This window comes from Bombina bombina, chromosome 3, assembly GCF_027579735.1.
Source record: "Bombina bombina isolate aBomBom1 chromosome 3, aBomBom1.pri, whole genome shotgun sequence".
NCBI lineage: Eukaryota > Metazoa > Chordata > Amphibia > Anura > Bombinatoridae > Bombina > Bombina bombina.
Genome location: NC_069501.1, coordinates 193,436,020 through 193,457,062, shown reverse-complemented (window position 1 = coordinate 193,457,062; position 21,043 = coordinate 193,436,020). Strand labels below are relative to the sequence as shown.

At 36.3% G+C, this 21,043-nt stretch overlaps 1 protein-coding gene across 1 annotated transcript in view; it reads right to left on the bottom strand.

Moving 5' to 3' along the window:
* Window positions 1-21,043, bottom strand: part of LNP1 (leukemia NUP98 fusion partner 1) — a 211,169-nt gene that overhangs the window by 82,065 nt on the left and 108,061 nt on the right. The window contains exon 2 of the mRNA XM_053706064.1: window positions 296-556. Within this exon, the coding sequence (XP_053562039.1) occupies window positions 296-556 (261 nt within the window). The remainder of the gene's footprint in view (window positions 1-295; window positions 557-21,043) is intronic.

Here is a 21,043-nt window from a genome sequence, read left to right as displayed (position 1 = left end):
TACCAGAATACCAAGGTGGTGCCCCCCACTATGATAATGTGGGGATTGACCAACCAGCACCAATAAGGAGTTAAAATAAGAGAACTACTTTGAAGATAGCTGCAGACACAGGTGCTAAACAATACCACGTTGAGTAGTACTCTAGTTGTGCCCATCAGTTGAATGTCCCTTTAAATGGTCATAAGAATTATTTTACTTTTTGTGCTTGCATATTTTGTTATTGAAAATATGGCAGAAATAACCCCACTTCTACCCTATGCTGCACTAATGTACGACTTTCTTTCATTCCACCTACCAAGGATGTGGAGCGTTTACTTCTAAAGCGCAGTTGCTTCTCAAACAATTCAGAAAACTCTTGGATAGAATTAGATCGTTTTTTTTGTCCTTTGGTGCCCTGCGGTGAACCATCAACTGAAAACACCTTATTAATCTTTGCGTGGTTGTTGAATTTACTTTCTTTATCTTCTCGAATCTCCTTGCAACCTTTCAAATAAACAGGAGAGGGCGCCTTGGAAGCGGAGTGAAACCTGGTTACATGCATCGCAGACAGCTGAGCCTAGGATAAAAGAACATTGTTTTCCATTACTTATTAGTGAGATTGGAAGAAACATTCTTTACAACAGGAGAAAAATGAAAGGGACATAAAAACGCCTAAAATTAAAATGTCTTGTATTTTAAGAGATGCATATAAAAGGAGGTTAAGGTTATACTTTGATGCATTTTGAATTTCCCTCTTTTAAACAGAACAAAGACAATTTTGAGTATTATGTCCCTTTAAAAAAAAATATAACATAATATTTAAAAAAAAAAAAAAGAAAAATTTGTTTAATTTTTTTTTCAATCAAAAAAATGACCAGCATAGTATCACTTACTTAAATTGTGCAAATACAGACTTATTCTGGTATCCAATTCAATAGTAATATAGGCAGAAAAGTGCTTTATACAGGAGTGTGAAGATTTAGGGGCCTATCTATCAAGCGCCGAACGGAGCTTGATGCCCCGTGTTTCTGGCGAGCCTGCAGACTCGCCAGAAACAGCAGTTATGAAGCAGCGGTCACAAAGACCGCTGCTCCATAACCTGTCTGCCTGCTCTGAGCTGGCGGACAGACATCGCCGGAAATCAACCCGATCGAGTACGATCGGGTTCATTGACAACTCCCTGCTGGAGGCCTATTGGCCGCGAGTCTGCAGGGGGCTGCATTGCACCAGCAGCTCTTGTGAGCTGCTGGTGCAATGCTGAATACGGCGAGTGTATTGCTCTCCGCATTCAGCAAGGTCTTGCGGACCTGATCCGCACTGTCGGATCAGGTCCGCAAGACCTTTGTTAAATAGAGGCCTTAGAGTGCTTCATTTTAACTGACAAAAGGAAATCTTTTTTAAAAAGAAGTATTGGCATCAACTGAAACTAGAGTTACCACTTTTTTGGGAAAAAATACAGGCCATGCTCATTAGCAAACATTTGCATAAATAGTTATACAGCATAACTAAAGCTGCTATGACTTTTATTAAAGGGATAGTAAAGTCCAAAAAAATTTCATGATTCAGATAGGGCATGTAATTTTAAACAAGTTTCTAATTTACTTTTATCATCAAATTTGCTTTGTTCTCTTGGTATTCTTAGTTGAAACCTTAACCTAGGTAGGACCATATGCTAATTTCTAAGCCCTCGAAGACAGCCTCTTATCTGAATGCATTTGATAGCTTTTCACAGCTATGGAGCGTTAGTTCATGTGTTTCATATAGATAACATTGTGCTCATGCACGTGAAGTTATTTAAGAGTGAGCACTAATTCCCTGAAATGCAAGTCTGTCAAAAGATCTGCGATAAGGAGGCAGTCAGCAGAAGCTTAGATACAAGGTAATTACAGTGATAAAAAGTGTATTTCTATAACAGTGTTGGTTATGTAAAACTGGGGAATGGTAAATAAAGGGATTATGAGGGGTACTTATCAAGGCGTCTACTTTACCTGCCTTCGCCAGCCCAATACGCCCGCCTAAGCTCGCCTCACATCGCCGCCGCGGGCCTGAATACGTTCGCATAAGTTATCAAAAAAGCTGTCAAAAAGCTGTGCACCAAGTACGGGGCGATGAGCAGCGGATTGTGAGAGTTATCACTCATGCAATCTCGCTGCTCTTCGGCTTTTTGACAGCTTTATTGACAAGCTGTCACTAAGCACCCACACTAACTACACTGTTCTACCCCCTATACTGGCGCCCCCGGAGCTCCCCGCAACTAAATAAAGTTACTAACCCCTAAACCTCCGCTCCTAGACCCCGCCGCAACTCTTATAAATGTATTAACCCCTAAACCGCCGCCTCCGGACACAGCCGCAACCTATATTAAACTTATTAACCCCTATCCTGCCCCCCCCTACACCGTCGCCACCTATAATAAATGTATTAACCCCTATCCTGCCCCCCCTATACCGCCGCCACTGTAATAAAATTATTAACCCCTAAACCTAAGTCTAACAGTAACCCTAACAACCCCTAACTTAAATATTAATTAAATAAATCTAAATAAATTTAACTCTTATTAACTAAATTAATCCTATTTAAAACTAAATACCTTTAAAATAAACCCTAATATAGCTACAATATAAATAATAATTATATTGTAGCTATCTTAGGATTTATTTTTATTTTACAGGCAACTTTCAATGTATTTTAACTAGGTACAATAGCTATTAAATAGTTATTAACCATTTAATAGCTACCTAGCTAAAATAAAGAGAAATTTACCTGTAAAATAAATCCTAACCTAAGTTACAATTACACCTAACACTACACTATACTTTAATAAATGAATTCTATTTAAAACTAAATACTTACCTGTAAAATAAACCCTAAGATAGCTACAATGTAATTAATAATTACATTGTAGCTATTTTAGGATTTATATTTATTTTACAGGTAACTTTGTATTTATTTTAGCTAGTTAGAATAGTTATTAAATAGTTATTAACTATTTAATAACTACCTAGCTAAAAGAAATACAAAATGACCTGTAAAATAAATCCTAACCTAAGTTACAATTAAACCTAACACTACACTACCATTAAATTAATTAAATTAATTACATACAAATAACTACAATTGAATACAATTAAATAAACTAACTAAAGTACAAAAAATAAAAAAAGCTAAGTTACAAAAAATAAAAAAAATAAGTTACAAACATTTAAAAAATATTACAACAATTTATAATAAATTTATTATAGGTGGCGATGGTGTAGGGGGAGCAGATTAGGGGTTAATACGTTTAAGATAGTATGCAGCGGGGTCCGGGAGCGGCGGTTTAGGGGTTAAACTATTTATTTAGTTGCGGCAAGGTACGGGATCGGCAGGATAGGGGTTAATAACTTAATTCTAGGTGGCGGCGGTATGGGGGGGCAGGATAGGGGTTACTAGGTATAATGTAGGTGGCGGCGGGGTCTGGGAGCGGTGGTTTAGGGGTTAATACATTTATAAGAGTTGCAGCGGGGTCTAGGAGCGGCAGTTTAGGGGTTAGTAACTTTATTTAGTTGCGGGGGGCTCCGGGGGCGCTGGTATAGGGGGTTAACATGTTTAATATAGTTGAGGTGGGCTCCGGGAGTGGCGGTTTAGGGGGTAATAACTTTATTTCGTTGCAGCGGTGTAGGGGGGGACAGATTAGGGGTGTTTAGACTCGGGGTACATGTTAGGGTGTTAGGTGTAGACAGCTCCCATAGGAATCAATGGGATGTCTGGCAGCAGCGAACATAAACTTTCGCTATGGTCAGACTCCCATTGATTCCTATGGGATCCGCCACTCCAGGGTGGCGGTTTGAAAACCAGGTACGCTGGGCCGGAAAAGTGCCGAGCGTACCTGCTATTTTTTTGATAACTAGCAAAATTAGTCAGATTGTGCCACACTTGTGTGCGGAACATCTGGAGTAAGAATCGATCTGTGTCGGACTCCGGCGGATCAAAGCTTACGTCACAAAATTCTACTTTTGCCGGTATCTAGGGCTTGATAACTTAGGCGAATCAGCATCGCCACAAATACGCTGCGGAATTCCTTCGTATTTGAGGTAGACGGCTTGATAACTACCCCCCCTATCTATCTTTTTAAACAATAACATTTTTGACGTTTACTATCCCTTTAATTAATCCTTGATTTACAATTAGATTCTAACACACATGATATTATCTTTATTTCTATATTTATTCTTCATTTTCAACTTTGGCCTGAGCTTTAAAAATTGCGTCTGTGTTGGTAAAATACCTTCTGGGTGGTAACCCTCACTGAACCTGAGTGGGTAAACGTTTCTAGCACTATTTAATGTGCTTAATAATTTATATAAACATTAACCATTTAATTTTAATTCGAAAACTAAAATGAAGTAAATTCTTAATATAGGTGGTCCAAGGCATAGAATCTCACTGGCAGTATCAGACCTACTCAGCAGTGGGTCCTGGTGCAAAACATTTTTTGGGACTCTCCCCCCAAAGGTAACTAAAGTAATGAGCAATAGTAATTATACAGTATATATGCTTCTCTGTACTGTAAACCCAGTGCACTTTATAATGATCTGAGAAGCTATAACCTGATGAGTGTGCTGTACAGTATAATAATGCTGAGTTTCTATAAACTGATGAGTGTGCTGTACAGTATAATAATGCTGAGTATCTATAAACTGATGAGTGTGCTGTACAGTATAATAATGATGAGTATCTATAAACTGATGAGTGTGCTGTACAGTATAATAATGCTGAGTATCTATAAACTGATGAGTGTGCTGTACAGTATAATAATGCTGAGTATCTATAAACTGATGAGTGTGCTGTACAGTATAATAATGCTGAGTATCTATAAACTGATGAGTGTGATAAAAGTTCTGATGAAACGGCCAGGAGCTAATGGCCGAGAAAACGCGTTATCAGCTCCACAAATAAAAACCCTTTTTTCCAGTTACTCAGCCTGGACTGAGTTTTGTTTTCTTGTGCAAAGAGACGTATATTACAGCCCTATAACAGTTTACACTGTTTACTGCTCAAGAGGTTCCGATTCCAACTGGAATAAATAAACAAACACCTTGCCAAGCACGGCATCTAACAGAGGAGATTTTGGGAATTTTGTCCTTGGATCGTGAGACACCGAGAGACCAGCACCTTATCGCTTTGGTCAGCGTGCTGACTGCTGAGAATGTCAGCTTGCTCGTATGCACTTTTTTAACGAAAAGTGCCACTCCACTTGTGAGTACCTGTCTTTTGGTTTATACTAAATTTTTCCACCTGTCTAGAGATATCTGCACTATGAGGCGCTCTCTTTTTCTCTTCACCAGTATAATAATGCTGAGTGTCTATAAACTGATGAGTGTGCTTTACAGTATAATAATGCTGAGTATCTATAAACGGATGAGTGTGCTGTACAGTATAATAATGCTGAGTATCTATAAACTGATGAGTGTGCTGTACAGTATAATAATGCTGAGTATCTATAAACTGATGAGTGTGCTGTACAGTATAATAATGCTGAGTATCTATAAACTGATGAGTGTGCTGTACAGTATAATAATGCTGAGTATCTAAAAACTGATGAGTGTGCTGTACAGTATAATAATAATAAGTATCTATAAGCTGATGAGTGTGCTGTACAGTATAATAATGCTGAGTATCTATAAACTGATGAGTGTGCTGTACAGTATAATAATGCTGAGTATCTATAAACTGATGAGTGTGCTGTACAGTATAATAATGCTGAGTATCTATAAACTGATGAGTGTGCTGTACAGTATAATAATTTTGAGTATCTATAAACTGATGAGTGTGCTGTACAGTATAATAATTTTGAGTATCTATAAACTGATGAGTGTGCTGTACAGTATAATAATGCTGAGTGTCTATAAACTGATGAGTGTGTTGTACAGTATAATAATGCTGAGTATCTATAAACTGATGAGTGTGCTGTACAGTATAATAATGCTGAGTATCTATAAACTGATGACTGTGCTGTACAGTATAATAATGATAAGTATCTATAAACTGATGAGTGTGCTGTACAGTATAATAATGCTGAGTATCTATAAACTGATTAGTGTGCTGTACAGTATAATAATGATGAGTGTCTATAAACTGATGAGTGTGCTGTACAGTATAATAATGCTGAGTATCTATAAACTGATGAGTGTGCTGTACAGTATAATAATGCTGATTATCTATAAACCGATGAGTGTGCTGTACAGTATAATAATGGTGAGTGTCTATAAACTGATGAGTGTGCTGTACAGTATAATAATGCTGAGTGTTTATAATCTGATGAGTGTGTTGTACAGTATAATAATGCTGAGTATCTATAAACTGATGAGTGTGATGTACAGTATAATAATGCTAAGTATCTATAAACTGATGAGTGTGATGTACAGTATAATAATGCTGTGTCTATAAACTGATGAGTGTGCTGTACAGTATAATAATGCTGATTATCTATAAACTGATGAGTGTGATGTACAGTATAATAATGCTGAGTATGTATAAGCTGATGAGTGTTATGTACAGTATAATAATGCTGAGTATGTATAAGCTGATGAGTGTGATGTACAGTATAATAATGCTGAGTATGTATAAGCTGATGAGTTTGATGTACAGTATAATAATGCTGAGTGTCTATAAACTGATGAGTGTGCTGTACAGTATAATAATGCTGAGTATCTATAAACGGATGAGTGTGCTGTATAGTATAATAATGCTGAGTATCTATAAACTGATGAGTGTGCTGTACAGTATAATAATGCTGAGTATCTATAAACTGATGAGTGTGCTGTACAGTATAATAATGCTGAGTATCTATAAACTGATGAGTGTGCTGTACAGTATAATAATGCTGAGTATCTAAAAACTGATGAGTGTGCTGTACAGTATAATAATAATAAGTATCTATAAGCTGATGAGTGGGCTGTACAGTATAATAATGCTGAGTATCTATAAAATGATGAGTGTGCTGTACAGTATAATAATGCTGAGTATCTATAAACTGACGAGTGTGCTGTACAGTATAATAATGCTGAGTATCTATAAACTGATGAGTGTGCTGTACAGTATAATAATTTTGAGTATCTATAAACTGATGAGTGTGCTGTACAGTATAATAATTTTGAGTATCTATAAACTGATGAGTGTGCTGTACAGTATAATAATGCTGAGTGTCTATGAACTGATGAGTGTGTTGTACAGTATAATAATGCTGAATATCTATAAACTGATGAGTGTGCTGTACAGTATAATAATGATGAGTATCTATAAACTGATGACTGTGCTGTACAGTATAATAATGATAAGTATCTATAAACTGATGAGTGTGCTGTACAGTATAATAATGCTGAGTATCTATAAACTGATTAGTGTGCTGTACAGTATAATAATGATGAGTGTCTATAAACTGATGAGTGTGCTGTACAGTATAATAATGCTGAGTATCTATAAACTGATGAGTGTGCTGTACAGTATAATAATGCTGATTATCTATAAACCGATGAGTGTGCTGTACAGTATAATAATGGTGAGTGTCTATAAACTGATGAGTGTGCTGTACAGTATAATAATGCTGAGTGTTTATAAACTGATGAGTGTGTTGTACAGTATAATAATGCTGAGTATCTATAAACTGATGAGTGTGATGTACAGTATAATAATGCTAAGTATCTATAAACTGATGAGTGTGATGTAAAGTATAATAATGCTGTGTCTATAAACTGATGAGTGTGCTGTACAGTATAATAATGCTGATTATCTATAAACTGATGAGTGTGATGTACAGTATAATAATGCTGAGTATGTATAAGCTGATGAGTGTTATGTACAGTATAATAATGCTGAGTATGTATAAGCTGATGAGTGTGATGTACAGTATAATAATGCTGAGTGTCTATAAACTGATGAGTGTGCTGTACAGTATAATAATGCTGAGTGTCTATAAACTGATGAGTGTGCTGTACAGTATAATAATGCTGAATGTCTATAAGCTGATGAGTGTGATGTACAGTATAATAATGCTGAGTGTCTATAAACTGATGAGTGTATTGTACAGTATAATAATGCTGAGTATCTCTAAACCAGGGGTGTCCAAACTTTTTTGGAAGAGTGCCAGATTTCATGAAGTGAACATGTGCGAGGGCCGACCATTTTCCCTGACATTCTTTGAACCATTTTAAAATAAATGCAAATTAACAATTTTATGCAAAGTTTATTGAAAACGGCATACTTTTACATTTTGTGACTTGGATGACAAATCTAAACAGGTGTTAAATCACTCTTCCTTTAATATAAAAAAAACAGGAAGCTGAAATATGTCAGGAACATTGTAAAGTACATTACACAAAGTAATAAAGGTTGTCTGTCAACTTTTAAGTTCAGAAAATGTGAACAGGAACATAACACCAAGTATACATGTGTTCAAATATATTTATAACTGATTTAGACCAACTGACATTAACTGAGATTTTACAATGTATTCATCTCAATTGAAAAAAAAACAAACTTGCCTGCACTAATGTGAAGGGTGAAACTGAGATCTGGACTGCAGCGCATAGACTAGGTCTGGTTCAAATGCTGTGGTTTTGATGCGCAAAATGTCACGCAGGTGAGAGTCACTTAGTCTTGTCCTCAAGCGGTTCTTGTTAAAGTTCATAACAGAGAATGTCTTCTCACACAAATATGTTGAGCCAAACAAGCTCAGCATTTTCTTAGCCAATGTTCGAATCTCTTGAAACCGGCTCTTATCCAGTTGGCGGTAAAAGTTCACAAGAGAGAGCTGTTGGTGACGACTGCATAACTCGCTGTCACAATGCAGCTCAATGAGCTCGAGCTGCAGCTGATCTGGAGCATCGTTGGGGTCAACAGAGAATGGAGAGGAGAAAAGGCTGATCTCCTTTTCAATAGCTGCAAAATCTTGCAAGCGCCGTTTAAACTCCCCAGCCAGAGATGTGATGTCTGCTGCATACCTGCTCGTTTGCGCACTGATATCATCATGTGGAAAACTGTTCATTATTTCCTGCAACGCTGAAAAATGAATGGTATTTGGCTCTGTTTGTGACAAATGCCTTAGGAAAAGTTGGAGCTTTGTTCCAAAGGCTTTGAGGTGTGAATAAAGCTGGTTAACCGCTGCATCTTTGCCCTGAAGACTCGTGTTCAGTACATTCAGATGCTTTGTTTTGTCGACTAGAAACCCCAAATCAGCCAGCCAAATAGGATCAGATAGTTCACGCATCAGTTGTCCCTTTGTTTCCAAGAATTCTCCAATTTCCTTTCTGAGAGAGTAGAAATGCTGCAGTGCAGACCCCCGACTGAGCCATCTTACATCATTATGATATAAAACATCTTCGTATTCAGCCTAGATATCCATTAGAAACTGTCTAAACTGGCGGTGGCACAGGGCTTTAGAGCGAATAAAATTAATGGTCTTTTGCACCGGTTTCATAACATGATCATATTTGAGATGTTTAGCACAGAGAACTTGTTGATGAATGATACAATGAAGTTTAATAGCTTTGCCTCCTTCTTCGATCACCTTGTTACAGATTAGGGTTGATAATCCACTTCGTTCACCAGCCATGGCAGGTGCCCCATCAGTAATAATCCCAGTAACTTTGTTCCAAGGCATTTTCATGTCATCTATGGCAGAACTAACAGAAACAAATAAATAAGTTCCTCTTGTTTGGTCCTTAAGGCTCTGGAGGTCAAGTAGCTCTTCAGTCACATTCATTTCATCGTCCACCCCTCTCAGAAAAATCAGCAACTGAGCTGTATCAGAGAGGTCCGTGCTTTCATCACAGGCTATTGAAAAGAAGTCAAACTCAACTCCTTTTGACGTTAACTGTCTCTTAATATCTGATGAAATTTCTTCAATTCTCCGTGCTACAGTGTTATGAGCCAGGCAAATTTTGGAAAACTCTTGCTTCTTCTCGGGACAGATATTCTGCACCATTTTCATAACGCATTCTTTGATAAAGTCACCCTCAGCAAAAGATTTGCAATTTTTAGCAATTAACGTTGCCACCTCATAGCTAGCCCTTGTGGCATTTTCATTTGACTCACGGGCTTTTGTAAAAAATCGCTGTTGTGACATTAAAACAGCTTCAAGATGCTTCAATTTTTCACTGCGGTCACGCCCTGTTAGCTTGTCATAATTTGTGCTATGTTTCGACTGGTAGTGTCTCTTAACATTGAATTCCTTATAAACAGCCACAGTCTCTTGGCATATCAGACAAACACAGTGATTCTGTATTTCAGTGAAAAAAATATTCCATTTTCCACCTGTCCTGGAAGCGGCGTCCCTTACTGTCAACTTTTCTTTTCTTATTTATAGTTGCCATTATTATAGTTGGATACAGTCCAGTATTATATAACTATGTGTATGTAATTATAGATCTCTTATGTATGCAACCAAATATGCAACTGTGAATACTACTCTCCTCAGAGTCCCACTAATGCGGTTAAAGTACACAGGGTAGGTATGTGAATGTTCATAACGTTTCTCCCAAGAAAAATCTGTGTATGCTGTGCTTTTACATTTTTACATTGGATGACATGTCATAAATTGAACTTTTTATACCTTGAAATATCTCCTTGCTTATTCCTGTGAGACGTTTTGATGCTATTATGAAAATTGGCCAGATTCCTATGCATGCGAGATTTGGGCTTTCCCCTTCTTCCTGTGCCGGTTGATGACGTCTGTAATGTTATATAACAAAATATAAATCTGAATGTAGATAACCTCACAATTCTTATTTTAAACTCAAAGTGAATTAAATACTGGAACACAATATATGTGTCAATGCAGTTTGGGACTAAACTGAGCGGCGGTCGGGGACTCACTGGGTGTGAGCGGCGGTCGGGGACTCACTGGGGGACCGGGGGGCCGTATAATGTATGTTTTGAAAATTATCTTTGGGGCCATATCAGTCCGGTACTCGTGCCGCAATTGGCCCGCGGGCCGGACTTTGGACATGCCTGCTCTAAACTGATGAGTGTGTTGTACAGTATAATAATGCTGAGTATCTATAAACTGATGAATGTGCTGTACAGTATAATAATGTTGATTATCTATAAACTGATGAGTGTGCTGTACAGTATAATAATGCTGATTATCTATAAACTGATGAGTGTGATGTACAGTATAATAATGCTGAGTATCTATAAACTGATGAGTGTGTTGTACAGTATAATAATGCTGAGTATCTATAAACTGATGAGTGTGCTGTACAGTATAATAATGCTGAGTATCTATAAACTGATGAGTTTGCTGTACAGTATAATAATGATGAGTATCTATAAACTGATGAGTGTGCTGTACAGTATAATAATTCTGATTATCTATAAACCGATGAATATGCTGTACAGTATAATAATGCTGAGTGTCTATAAACTGATGAGTGTGCTGTACAGTATAATAATGCTGAGTATCTATAAACTGATGAGTGTGTTGTACAGTATAATAATGCTGAGTATCTATAAACTGCTGAATGTGCTGTACAGTATAATAATGCTGAGTATCTATAAACTGCTGAATGTGCTGTACAGTATAATAATGCTTAGTATCTATAAACTGATGAGTGTGCTGTACAGTATAATAATGCTGAGTATCTATAAACTGATGAGTGTGCTGTACAGTATAATAATGCTGAGTATCTATAAACTGATGAGTGTGTTGTACAGTATAATATTGATGAGTATCTATAAACTGATGAGTGTTCTGTACAGTATAATAATGATGAGTATCTATAAACTGCTGAATGTGTTGTACAGTATAATGATGCTGAGTATCTATAAACTGATGAGTGTGCTGTACAGTATAATAATGATGAGTATCTATAAACTGATGAGTGTGCTGTACAGTATAATAATGCTGAGTGTCTATAAACTGTTGAGTGTGCTGTACAGTATAATAATGCTGAGTGTCTATAAACTGATGAGTGTGCTGTACAGTATAATAACGATGAGTATCTTTAAACTGCTGAATGTGTTGTACAGTATAATAATGCTGAGTGTCTATAAACTTATGAGTGTGCTGTACAGTATAATAATGATGAGTATCTATAAACTGATGAGTGTGCTGTACAGTATAATAATGCTGAGTATCTATAAACTGATGAGTGTGCTGTACAGTATAATAATGCTGAGTATCTATAAACTGCTGAATGTGCTGTACAGTATAATAATGATGAGTATATATAAACTGATGATTGTGCTGTACAGTATAATAATGCTGAGTATCTATAAACTGATGAGTGTACTGTACAGTATAATAATGCTGAGTATCTATAAAATGGTGAGTGTGCTGTACAGTATAATAATGCTGAGTATCTATAAAATGGTGAGTGTGCTGTACAGTATAATAATGCTGAGTATCTATAAACTGATGAGTGTGTTGTACAGTATAATAATGCTGAGTATCTATAAACTGACGAGTGTGCTGTACAGTATATTAATGCTGAGTATCTATAAACTGATGAGTGTGCTGTACAGTATAATAATGTTGAGTGTCTATAAACTGATGAGTGTGCTGTACAGCATAATAATGATGAGTGTCTATAAACTGATGAGTGTGCTGTACAGTATAGTAATGCTGAGTATCTATAAACTGATGAGTATGCTGTACAGTATAATAATGCTGAGTGTCTATAAACTGATGAGTGTACTGTACAGTATAAAAATGCTGAGTATCTATAAACTGATGAGTGTGTTGTACAGTATACTAATGATGAGTGTCTATAAACTGATGAGTATGCTGTACAGTATAATAATGATGAGTATCTATAAACTGATGAGTGTGCTGTACAGTATAATAATGATGAGTATCTATAAACTGATGAGTGTGCTGTACAGTATAATAATGCTGAGTATCTATAAACTGATAAATGTGCTGTACAGTATAATAATGCTGATTATCTATAAACTGATGAGCGTGCTGTACAGTATAATAATGCTGAGTATCTATAAACTGATGAGTGTACTGTACAGTATAATAATGATGAGTGTCTATAAGCTGATGAGTGTGCTGTACACTATAATAATGCTGAGTATCTATAAACTGATGAGTGTGCTGTACAGCATAATAATGCTGAGTGTCTATAAACTGATGAGTGCGCTGTACAGTATAATAATACTGAGTATCTATAAACTGATGAGTGTGCTGTACAGTATAATAATGCTGAGTGTCTCTAAACTGATGAGTGTGCTGTACAGTATACTAATGCTGAGTATCTATAAACTGATGAGTGTGCTGTACAGTATAATAATGCTGAGTATCTATAACCTGATGAGTGTGCTGTACAGTATAATAATGGTGAGTGTCTATAAACTGATGAGTGTGTTGTACAGTATAATAATGCTGAGTATCTATAAACTGACGAGTGTGCTGTACAGTATAATAATGCTGAGTATCTATAAACTGATGAGTGTGCTGTACAGTATAATAATGTTGAGTGTCTATAAACTGATGAGTATGCTGTACAGCATAATAATGATGAGTCTCTATATACTGATGAGTGTGCTGTACAGTATAGTAATGCTGAGTATCTATAAACTGATGAGTATGCTGTACAGTATAATAATGCTGAGTGTCTATAAACTGATGAGTGTACTGTACAGTATAAAAATGCTGAGTATCTATAAACTGATGAGTGTGTTGTACAGTATACTAATGATGAGTGTCTATAAACTGATGAGTATGCTGTACAGTATAATAATGATGAGTATCTATAAACTGATGAGTGTGCTGTACAGTATAATAATGCTGAGTATCTATAAACTGATGAGTGTGCTGTACAGTATAATAATGCTGAGTATCTATAAACTGATAAATGTGCTGTACAGTATAATAATGCTGATTATCTATAAACTGATGAGCGTGCTGTACAGTATAATAATGCTGAGTATCTATAAACTGATGAGTGTACTGTACAGTATAATAATGATGAGTGTCTATAAGCTGATGAGTGTGCTGTACACTATAATAATGCTGAGTATCTATAAACTGATGAGTGTGCTGTACAGCATAATAATGCTGAGTGTCTATAAACTGATGAGTGCGCTGTACAGTATAATAATACTGAGTATCTATAAACTGATGAGTGTGCTGTACAGTATAATAATGCTGAGTGTCTCGAAACTGATGAGTGTGCTGTACAGTATACTAATGCTGAGTATCTATAAACTGATGAGTGTGCTGTACAGTATAATAATGCTGAGTATCTATAAAATGGTGAGTGTGCTGTACTGTACAGTATAATAATGCTGAGTATGTATAAACTGATGAGTGTGCTGTACAGTATAATAATGCAGAGTATCTATAAACTGATGAGTGTGCTGTACAGTATAATAATGCTGAGTATGTATAAACTGATGAGTGTGCTGTACAGTATAATAATGCAGAGTATCTATAAGCTGATGAGTGTGCTGTACAGTATAATAATGCTGAGTATGTATAAGCTGATGAGTGTGCTGTACAGTATAATAATGCTGAGTATCTATAAACTGATGAGTGTGTTGTACAGTATAATAATGCTGAGTATCTATAAACTGATGAGTGTGCTGTACAGTATAATAATGCTGAGTATCTATAAACTGATGAGTGTGATGTACAGTAGAATAATGATGAGTATCTATAAACTGATGAGTGTGCTGTACAGTATAATAATGCTGAGTATCTATAAACTGACGAGTGTGCTGTACATTATAATAATGATGAGTATCTATAAACTGACGAGTGTGCTGTACAGTATAATAATGCTGAGTATCTATAAACTGATGAGTGTGCTGTACAGTATAATAATGCTGAGTATCTATAAACTGATGAGTGTGCTGTACAGTATAATAATGCTGAGTGTCTATATGCTGATGAGTGTGCTGTACAGTATAATAATGCTGAGTATCTATACCCAGATAATGACCACATAGGCACACACGTATGTATAGACAGTCTGCTATGGTCCCCTCCCAGCACTTGGGCCCTGGTACAGTATAATAATGCTGAGTGTCTATAAGCTGATGAGTGTGCTGTACAGTATAATAATGCTGAGTATCTATAAACTGATGAGTGTGCTGTACAGTATAATAATGCTGAGTGTCTATAAACTGATGAGTGTGCTGTACAGTATAATAATGCTGAGTATCTATAAACTGATGAGTGTGCTGTACAGTATAATAATGCTGAGTATCTATAAACTGATGAGTGTGCTGTACAGTATAATAATGCTGAGTGTCTCTAAACTGATGAGTGTGCTGTACAGTGTACTAATGCTGAGTATCTAAAAACTGATGAGTGTGCTGTACAGTATAATAATGCTAAGTATCTATAAAATGGTGAATGTGTTGTACAGTATATTATTGATGAGTATCTATAAACTGATGAGTGTGCTGTACAGTATAATAATGCTGAGTATGTATAAACTGATGAGTGTGCTGTACAGTATAATAATAATGAGTATCTATAAGCTGATGAGTGTGCTGTACAGTATAATAATGCTGAGTATGTATAAGCTGATGAGTGTGCTGTACAGTATAATAATGCTGAGTATCTATAAACTGATGAGTGTGTTGTACAGTATAATAATGCTGAGTATCTATAAACTGATGAGTGTGCTGTACAGTATAATAATGCTGAGTATCTATAAACTGATGAGTGTGATGTACAGTATAATAATGATGAGTATCTATAAACTGATGAGTGTGCTGTACAGTATAATAATGCTGAGTGTCTCTAAACTGATGAGTGTGCTGTACAGTGTACTAATGCTGAGTATCTAAAAACTGATGAGTGTGCTGTACAGTATAATAATGCTAAGTATCTATAAAATGGTGAGTGTGCTGTACAGTATAATAATGCTGAGTATGTATAAACTGATGAGTGTGCTGTACAGTATAATAATGCAGAGTATCTATAAACTGATGAGTGTGCTGTACAGTATAATAATGCTGAGTATGTATAAACTGATGAGTGTGCTGTACAGTATAATAATAATGAGTATCTATAAGCTGATGAGTGTGCTGTACAGTATAATAATGCTGAGTATGTATAAGCTGATGAGTGTGCTGTACAGTATAATAATGCTGAGTATCTATAAACTGATGAGTGTGTTGTACAGTATAATAATGCTGAGTATCTATAAACTGATGAGTGTGCTGTACAGTATAATAATGCTGAGTATCTATAAACTGATGAGTGTGATGTACAGTATAATAATGATGAGTATCTATAAACTGATGAGTGTGCTGTACAGTATAATAATGCTGAGTATCTATAAACTGACGAGTGTGCTGTACAGTATAATAATGATGAGTATCTATAAACTGACGAGTGTGCTGTACAGTATAATAATGCTGAGTATCTATAAACTGATGAGTGTGCTGTACAGTATAATAATGCTGAGTATCTATAAACTGATGAGTGTGCTGTACAGTATAATAATGCTGAGTGTATATATGCTGATGAGTGTGCTGTACAGTATAATAATGCTGAGTATCTATACCCAGATAATGACCACATAGGCACACACGTATGTATAGACAGTCTGCTATGGTCCCCTCCCAGCACTTGGGCCCTGGTACAGTATAATAATGCTGAGTGTCTATAAGCTGATGAGTGTGCTGTACAGTATAATAATGCTGAGTATCTATAAACTGATGAGTGTGCTGTACAGTATAATAATGCTGAGTGTCTATAAACTGATGAGTGTGCTGTACAGTATAATAATGCTGAGTATCTATAAACTGATGAGTGTGCTGTACAGTATAATAATGCTGAGTATCTATAAACTGATGAGTGTGCTGTACAGTATAATAATGCTGAGTGTCTCTAAACTGATGAGTGTGCTGTACAGTGTACTAATGCTGAGTATCTAAAAACTGATGAGTGTGCTGTACAGTATAATAATGCTAAGTATCTATAAAATGGTGAATGTGTTGTACAGTATAATAATGATGAGTATCTATAAACTGATGCGTGTGCTGTACAGTATAATAATGCTGAGTATATATAAACTGATGAGTGTGTTGTTACAGTATAATAATGCCGAGTATCTATAAACCGATGAGTTTGCTGTACAGTATAATAATGCTGAGTATGTATAAACTGATGAGTGTGCTGTACAGTATAATAATCATGAGTATCTATAAGCTCATGAGTGTGCTGTACAATATAATAATGCTGAGTATGTATCAGCTGATGAGTGTGCTGTACAGTATAATATTGCTGAGTATCTATAAACTGATGAGTGGGCTGTACAGTATAATAATGCTGAGTATCTATAAACTGATGAGTGTGCTGTACAGTATAATAATGAGTATCTATAAACTGATGAGTGTGCTGTACAGTATAATAATGTTGAGTATCTATAAACTGACGAGTGTGCTGTACAGTATAATAATGATGAGTATCTATAAACTGATGAGTGTGCTGTACAGTATAATAATGCTGAGTATCTATAAACTGATGAGTGTGCTGTACAGTATAATAATGCTGAGTATCTATAAACTGATGAGTGTGCTGTACAGTATAATAATGCTGAGTGTCTATATGCTGATGAGTGTGCTGTACAGTATAATAATGCTGAGTATCTATACCCAGATAATGACCACCTAGGCACACACGTATGTATAGACAGTCTGCTATGGTCCCCTCCCAGCACTTGGGCCCTGGTGCCGCTGCACCAATGGTAGTTCCGCCAATGCTCACTGCCTGATAAAGACGACTTCCACGAATCAGAAGGTGGATAATAACATACACCACTGGTATAAGAATTACAAATGTTTCTTTATTTTTTTAGCACAGTATAATCAATGTATAGTGTAGAAACACAGAAACAAAGATTTTGACAGCAGATAAGAACCATAGGCCCATCAAATCTGACCATATTTCCTATAAACTATTAGCTTAAAGAGACAGTAAAGTTAAAATTAAACTTTCATGTTTCAGATAGAACATGCAATTTTAAACAACGTTCCAATTTACTAATACTATCAAATTCGGTTTGATCTCTTGGTATCCTTTGTTGAAGAGAGACATATATGTTCAGCCACCAATAAGCAGCTAGCTCCCAGTAATACATCACTGTTCCTGAGCCTTCCAATGTATGCTCTTCAACAAAGGATAACAAAACAACAAGGCAACATTTGTAACATAAGTTAATTGGAAAGTTGTTTAAAATTGCATTTTCTATTCTAAGCCTTATGCTTACCCCAGGAATTTTGAAAGTCTCCCACAGCGTGCGTATTATCTCCTCTAATGGAAGTTTATTCTATGAACCAGCCACCCTTGCTGTGAAGATATTCTTCCACAAAAAATGCCCTCTTTCAGAGGCAACACAGAAAAATATGACTTTATGCCCTTTCAATTGAACTTAAAAATACATTTTAGAAAAGAGAAATGACTCTAAAGAAATATAACATCATTTCCTGTTAACCTTAGCGTCATATTTTTGTTATATTAAAGGGACAGTCTAAACCAGAATTTTTATTGTTTTAAAAGATAGATAATCCCTTTCCCATTCCCCAGTTTTGCATAACCAACTCTGTTATATTAATATACTTTTAACCTCTGTGATTATCTTGTATCTAAGCCTCTGCAAACTGCCCCTTTATTTCAGTTCTTTTGACAGACTTGCAGTTTAGCCAATCAGTGCCTGCTCCCAGATAACTTCACGTGCACGAGCACAGTGTTATCTATATGAAAAACACGAACGAACACCCTCTAGTGGTGAAAAACTGTTAATATGCATTCTGAAAAGAGGTGGCCTTCAAGGTCTAAGAAATTAGAATATGAACCTCCTAGGTTAAGCTTTCAACTAAGAATACCAAGAGAACAAAGCAAAATTGGTGATAAAAGTAAATTGGAAAATCGTTTAAAATGACATGCTCTCTCTGAATCATGAAAGTTTATTTTGGCCTAGACTTTAAGTCTCTCCCTCTTTTGTTCTCTGCTTTCATTTGTTACAGAGGGCTATGTTGTTTGCTTTTGTTTCGCATATTTTGTTTCTTCCTTAAATCGGTTGAGTGACTTGTTATAAGGGGACTTTAATGTTCAGAGACTATTTGATGTACTTTGGTACTTTTTCCTAAAAAGGTTATCACGCATTTGAGTTTGTTATTATATTATTTATATGTATACACCTGCTGATATTGATTTCTCTGATTGATACATATTATCCTGTACAGTATATTTGTTTTTTATTCCTATATTGTTATACTGATTAGAGAGCCCCCTATTAGGAATCAGTCTACACTGAGTCACTCTTTTTTATGTCTCAAACTGATTCTGTCTCTGATGTTACTGCAGAAACCAAGTTGCCTGAAAACAAATCTTCTAAAGCTAAGTGTGTATGTAGTAAATTAGCTTATCTTCCTTATGTGGCACTTAAAATTATTTCATGCTGATAATGTTTCTATTAGTACAAATACATCTACTGTTAAACCTTAAAAGAGCTTTATGGCTTAAATCATGGAATGCTGATATAGAGGACTATTTATCACAAGAGCTGCTGGTGCAACGCCGCTCCCTGCAGACTCGCGGCCAATGGGCTGCCAGCAGGGGGTGTTAATCAACCCAATCATACGTGATCAGACTGAATTGTGGCGATTCCTGTCTGCCTGCTCAGAGCAGGCGGACAGGGTTATGGAGCAGCTGTCTTTAGACTGCTGCTCCATAGCTTGTGTTTCTGGCGAGTCTGAAGCTTGATAGTTATGGAGCTTGATAGTTACGCCCCTTCGTGTCTAAATCTAGATTAATATCTATTTTTTCAAGGTAATAATTTATTTGAATCTTAATTGGATTCTATTATCTCCATTATTACTGGGGGTAAGGGAGTTTTTCTGCCCAAAGATAAGAAATCTAAGGTTAAATTTAAAGCTCCAAACAAAAAACACTCCTTTTTTCCTAAGGCCTCTGGTTCCAATTGGAGACCATCCACGAATTGGAATAAATCCAAGCCTTATAAGAAACCAAATACAGCCCCTAAGACTGCATGAAGGTGCGGCCCTCAAACCAGTTCATCTGGTGGGGGGCAGATTGAAATTGTTTCAAGACATTTGGGCAGACTCTGTCCAAAATTAGTGGATTCAGGATATTGTTTCTCAGGGGTATCAAATAGGTTTCAGAATAAGACCTCCCATGGGAAGATTCTTCTTTCCCATGTTCCAACAAACCCTGTGAAGGCTCAGGCTTTTCTGAAGTGTGTTTAAGATCTAGAACTTTCAGGGGTGATTGTTCCAGTTCCTCAACAGAAACTGGGTTTGGGTTTTTATTCAAATCTGTTCATTGTCCCAAAGAAGGAAGATTCGTTCAGACCATTTCTGGATCTGAAAACTCTAAATAGTTTTGTAAGAGTCCCAACTTTCAAGATGGTGACTATAAGGACTATTCTGCCTTTTGTTCAGCAAGGTCATTTTATGTCCACAATAGACTTAAAGGTCACTTATCTTCACATTCCGATTCATCCAGACCACTATCGGTTTCTGAGATTCTCCTTTTCTAGACAAGCATTATAAATTTGTCGCTTTTCCATTTGGCCTAGCAATAGCTCTGAGAATCTTTTCAAAGTTTCTCGGTGCCCTTCTATCTGTAATCAGAGAGCAAGGTATTGCGGTGTTTCCTTATTTGGACTATATCATGGTACTAGCTCAATCTTTTCATTTAGCAGAATCTCACACAAAACAACTATTGTAGTTTCTTCAAAAACATGGTTGGATGATCAATTTACAAAAGAGTCACCTTTTTAGGTTTCCAGATATATTCAGTGTCCATGACTCTTTCTCTGACAGACAAGAGACAAATGAAGTTAGTTTTAGCTTGTCTAAACCTTCATTCTTTATCATTCCCTTCAGTAGCTATGTGCATGGAAGTTTTAGGTCTCATGACTGCAGCATCGGACGCGATCCCCTTTGCTCATTTTCATATGAGACCTCTACAGCTTTGCATGTTGCACCACTGGTGCAGGGATTATACTCAGATATCACATTTGATATACTTAAATCCAAACATTCAACACTCTCTGACTTGGTGGTTAAACCATCACATTATTGTTCAAGGGGC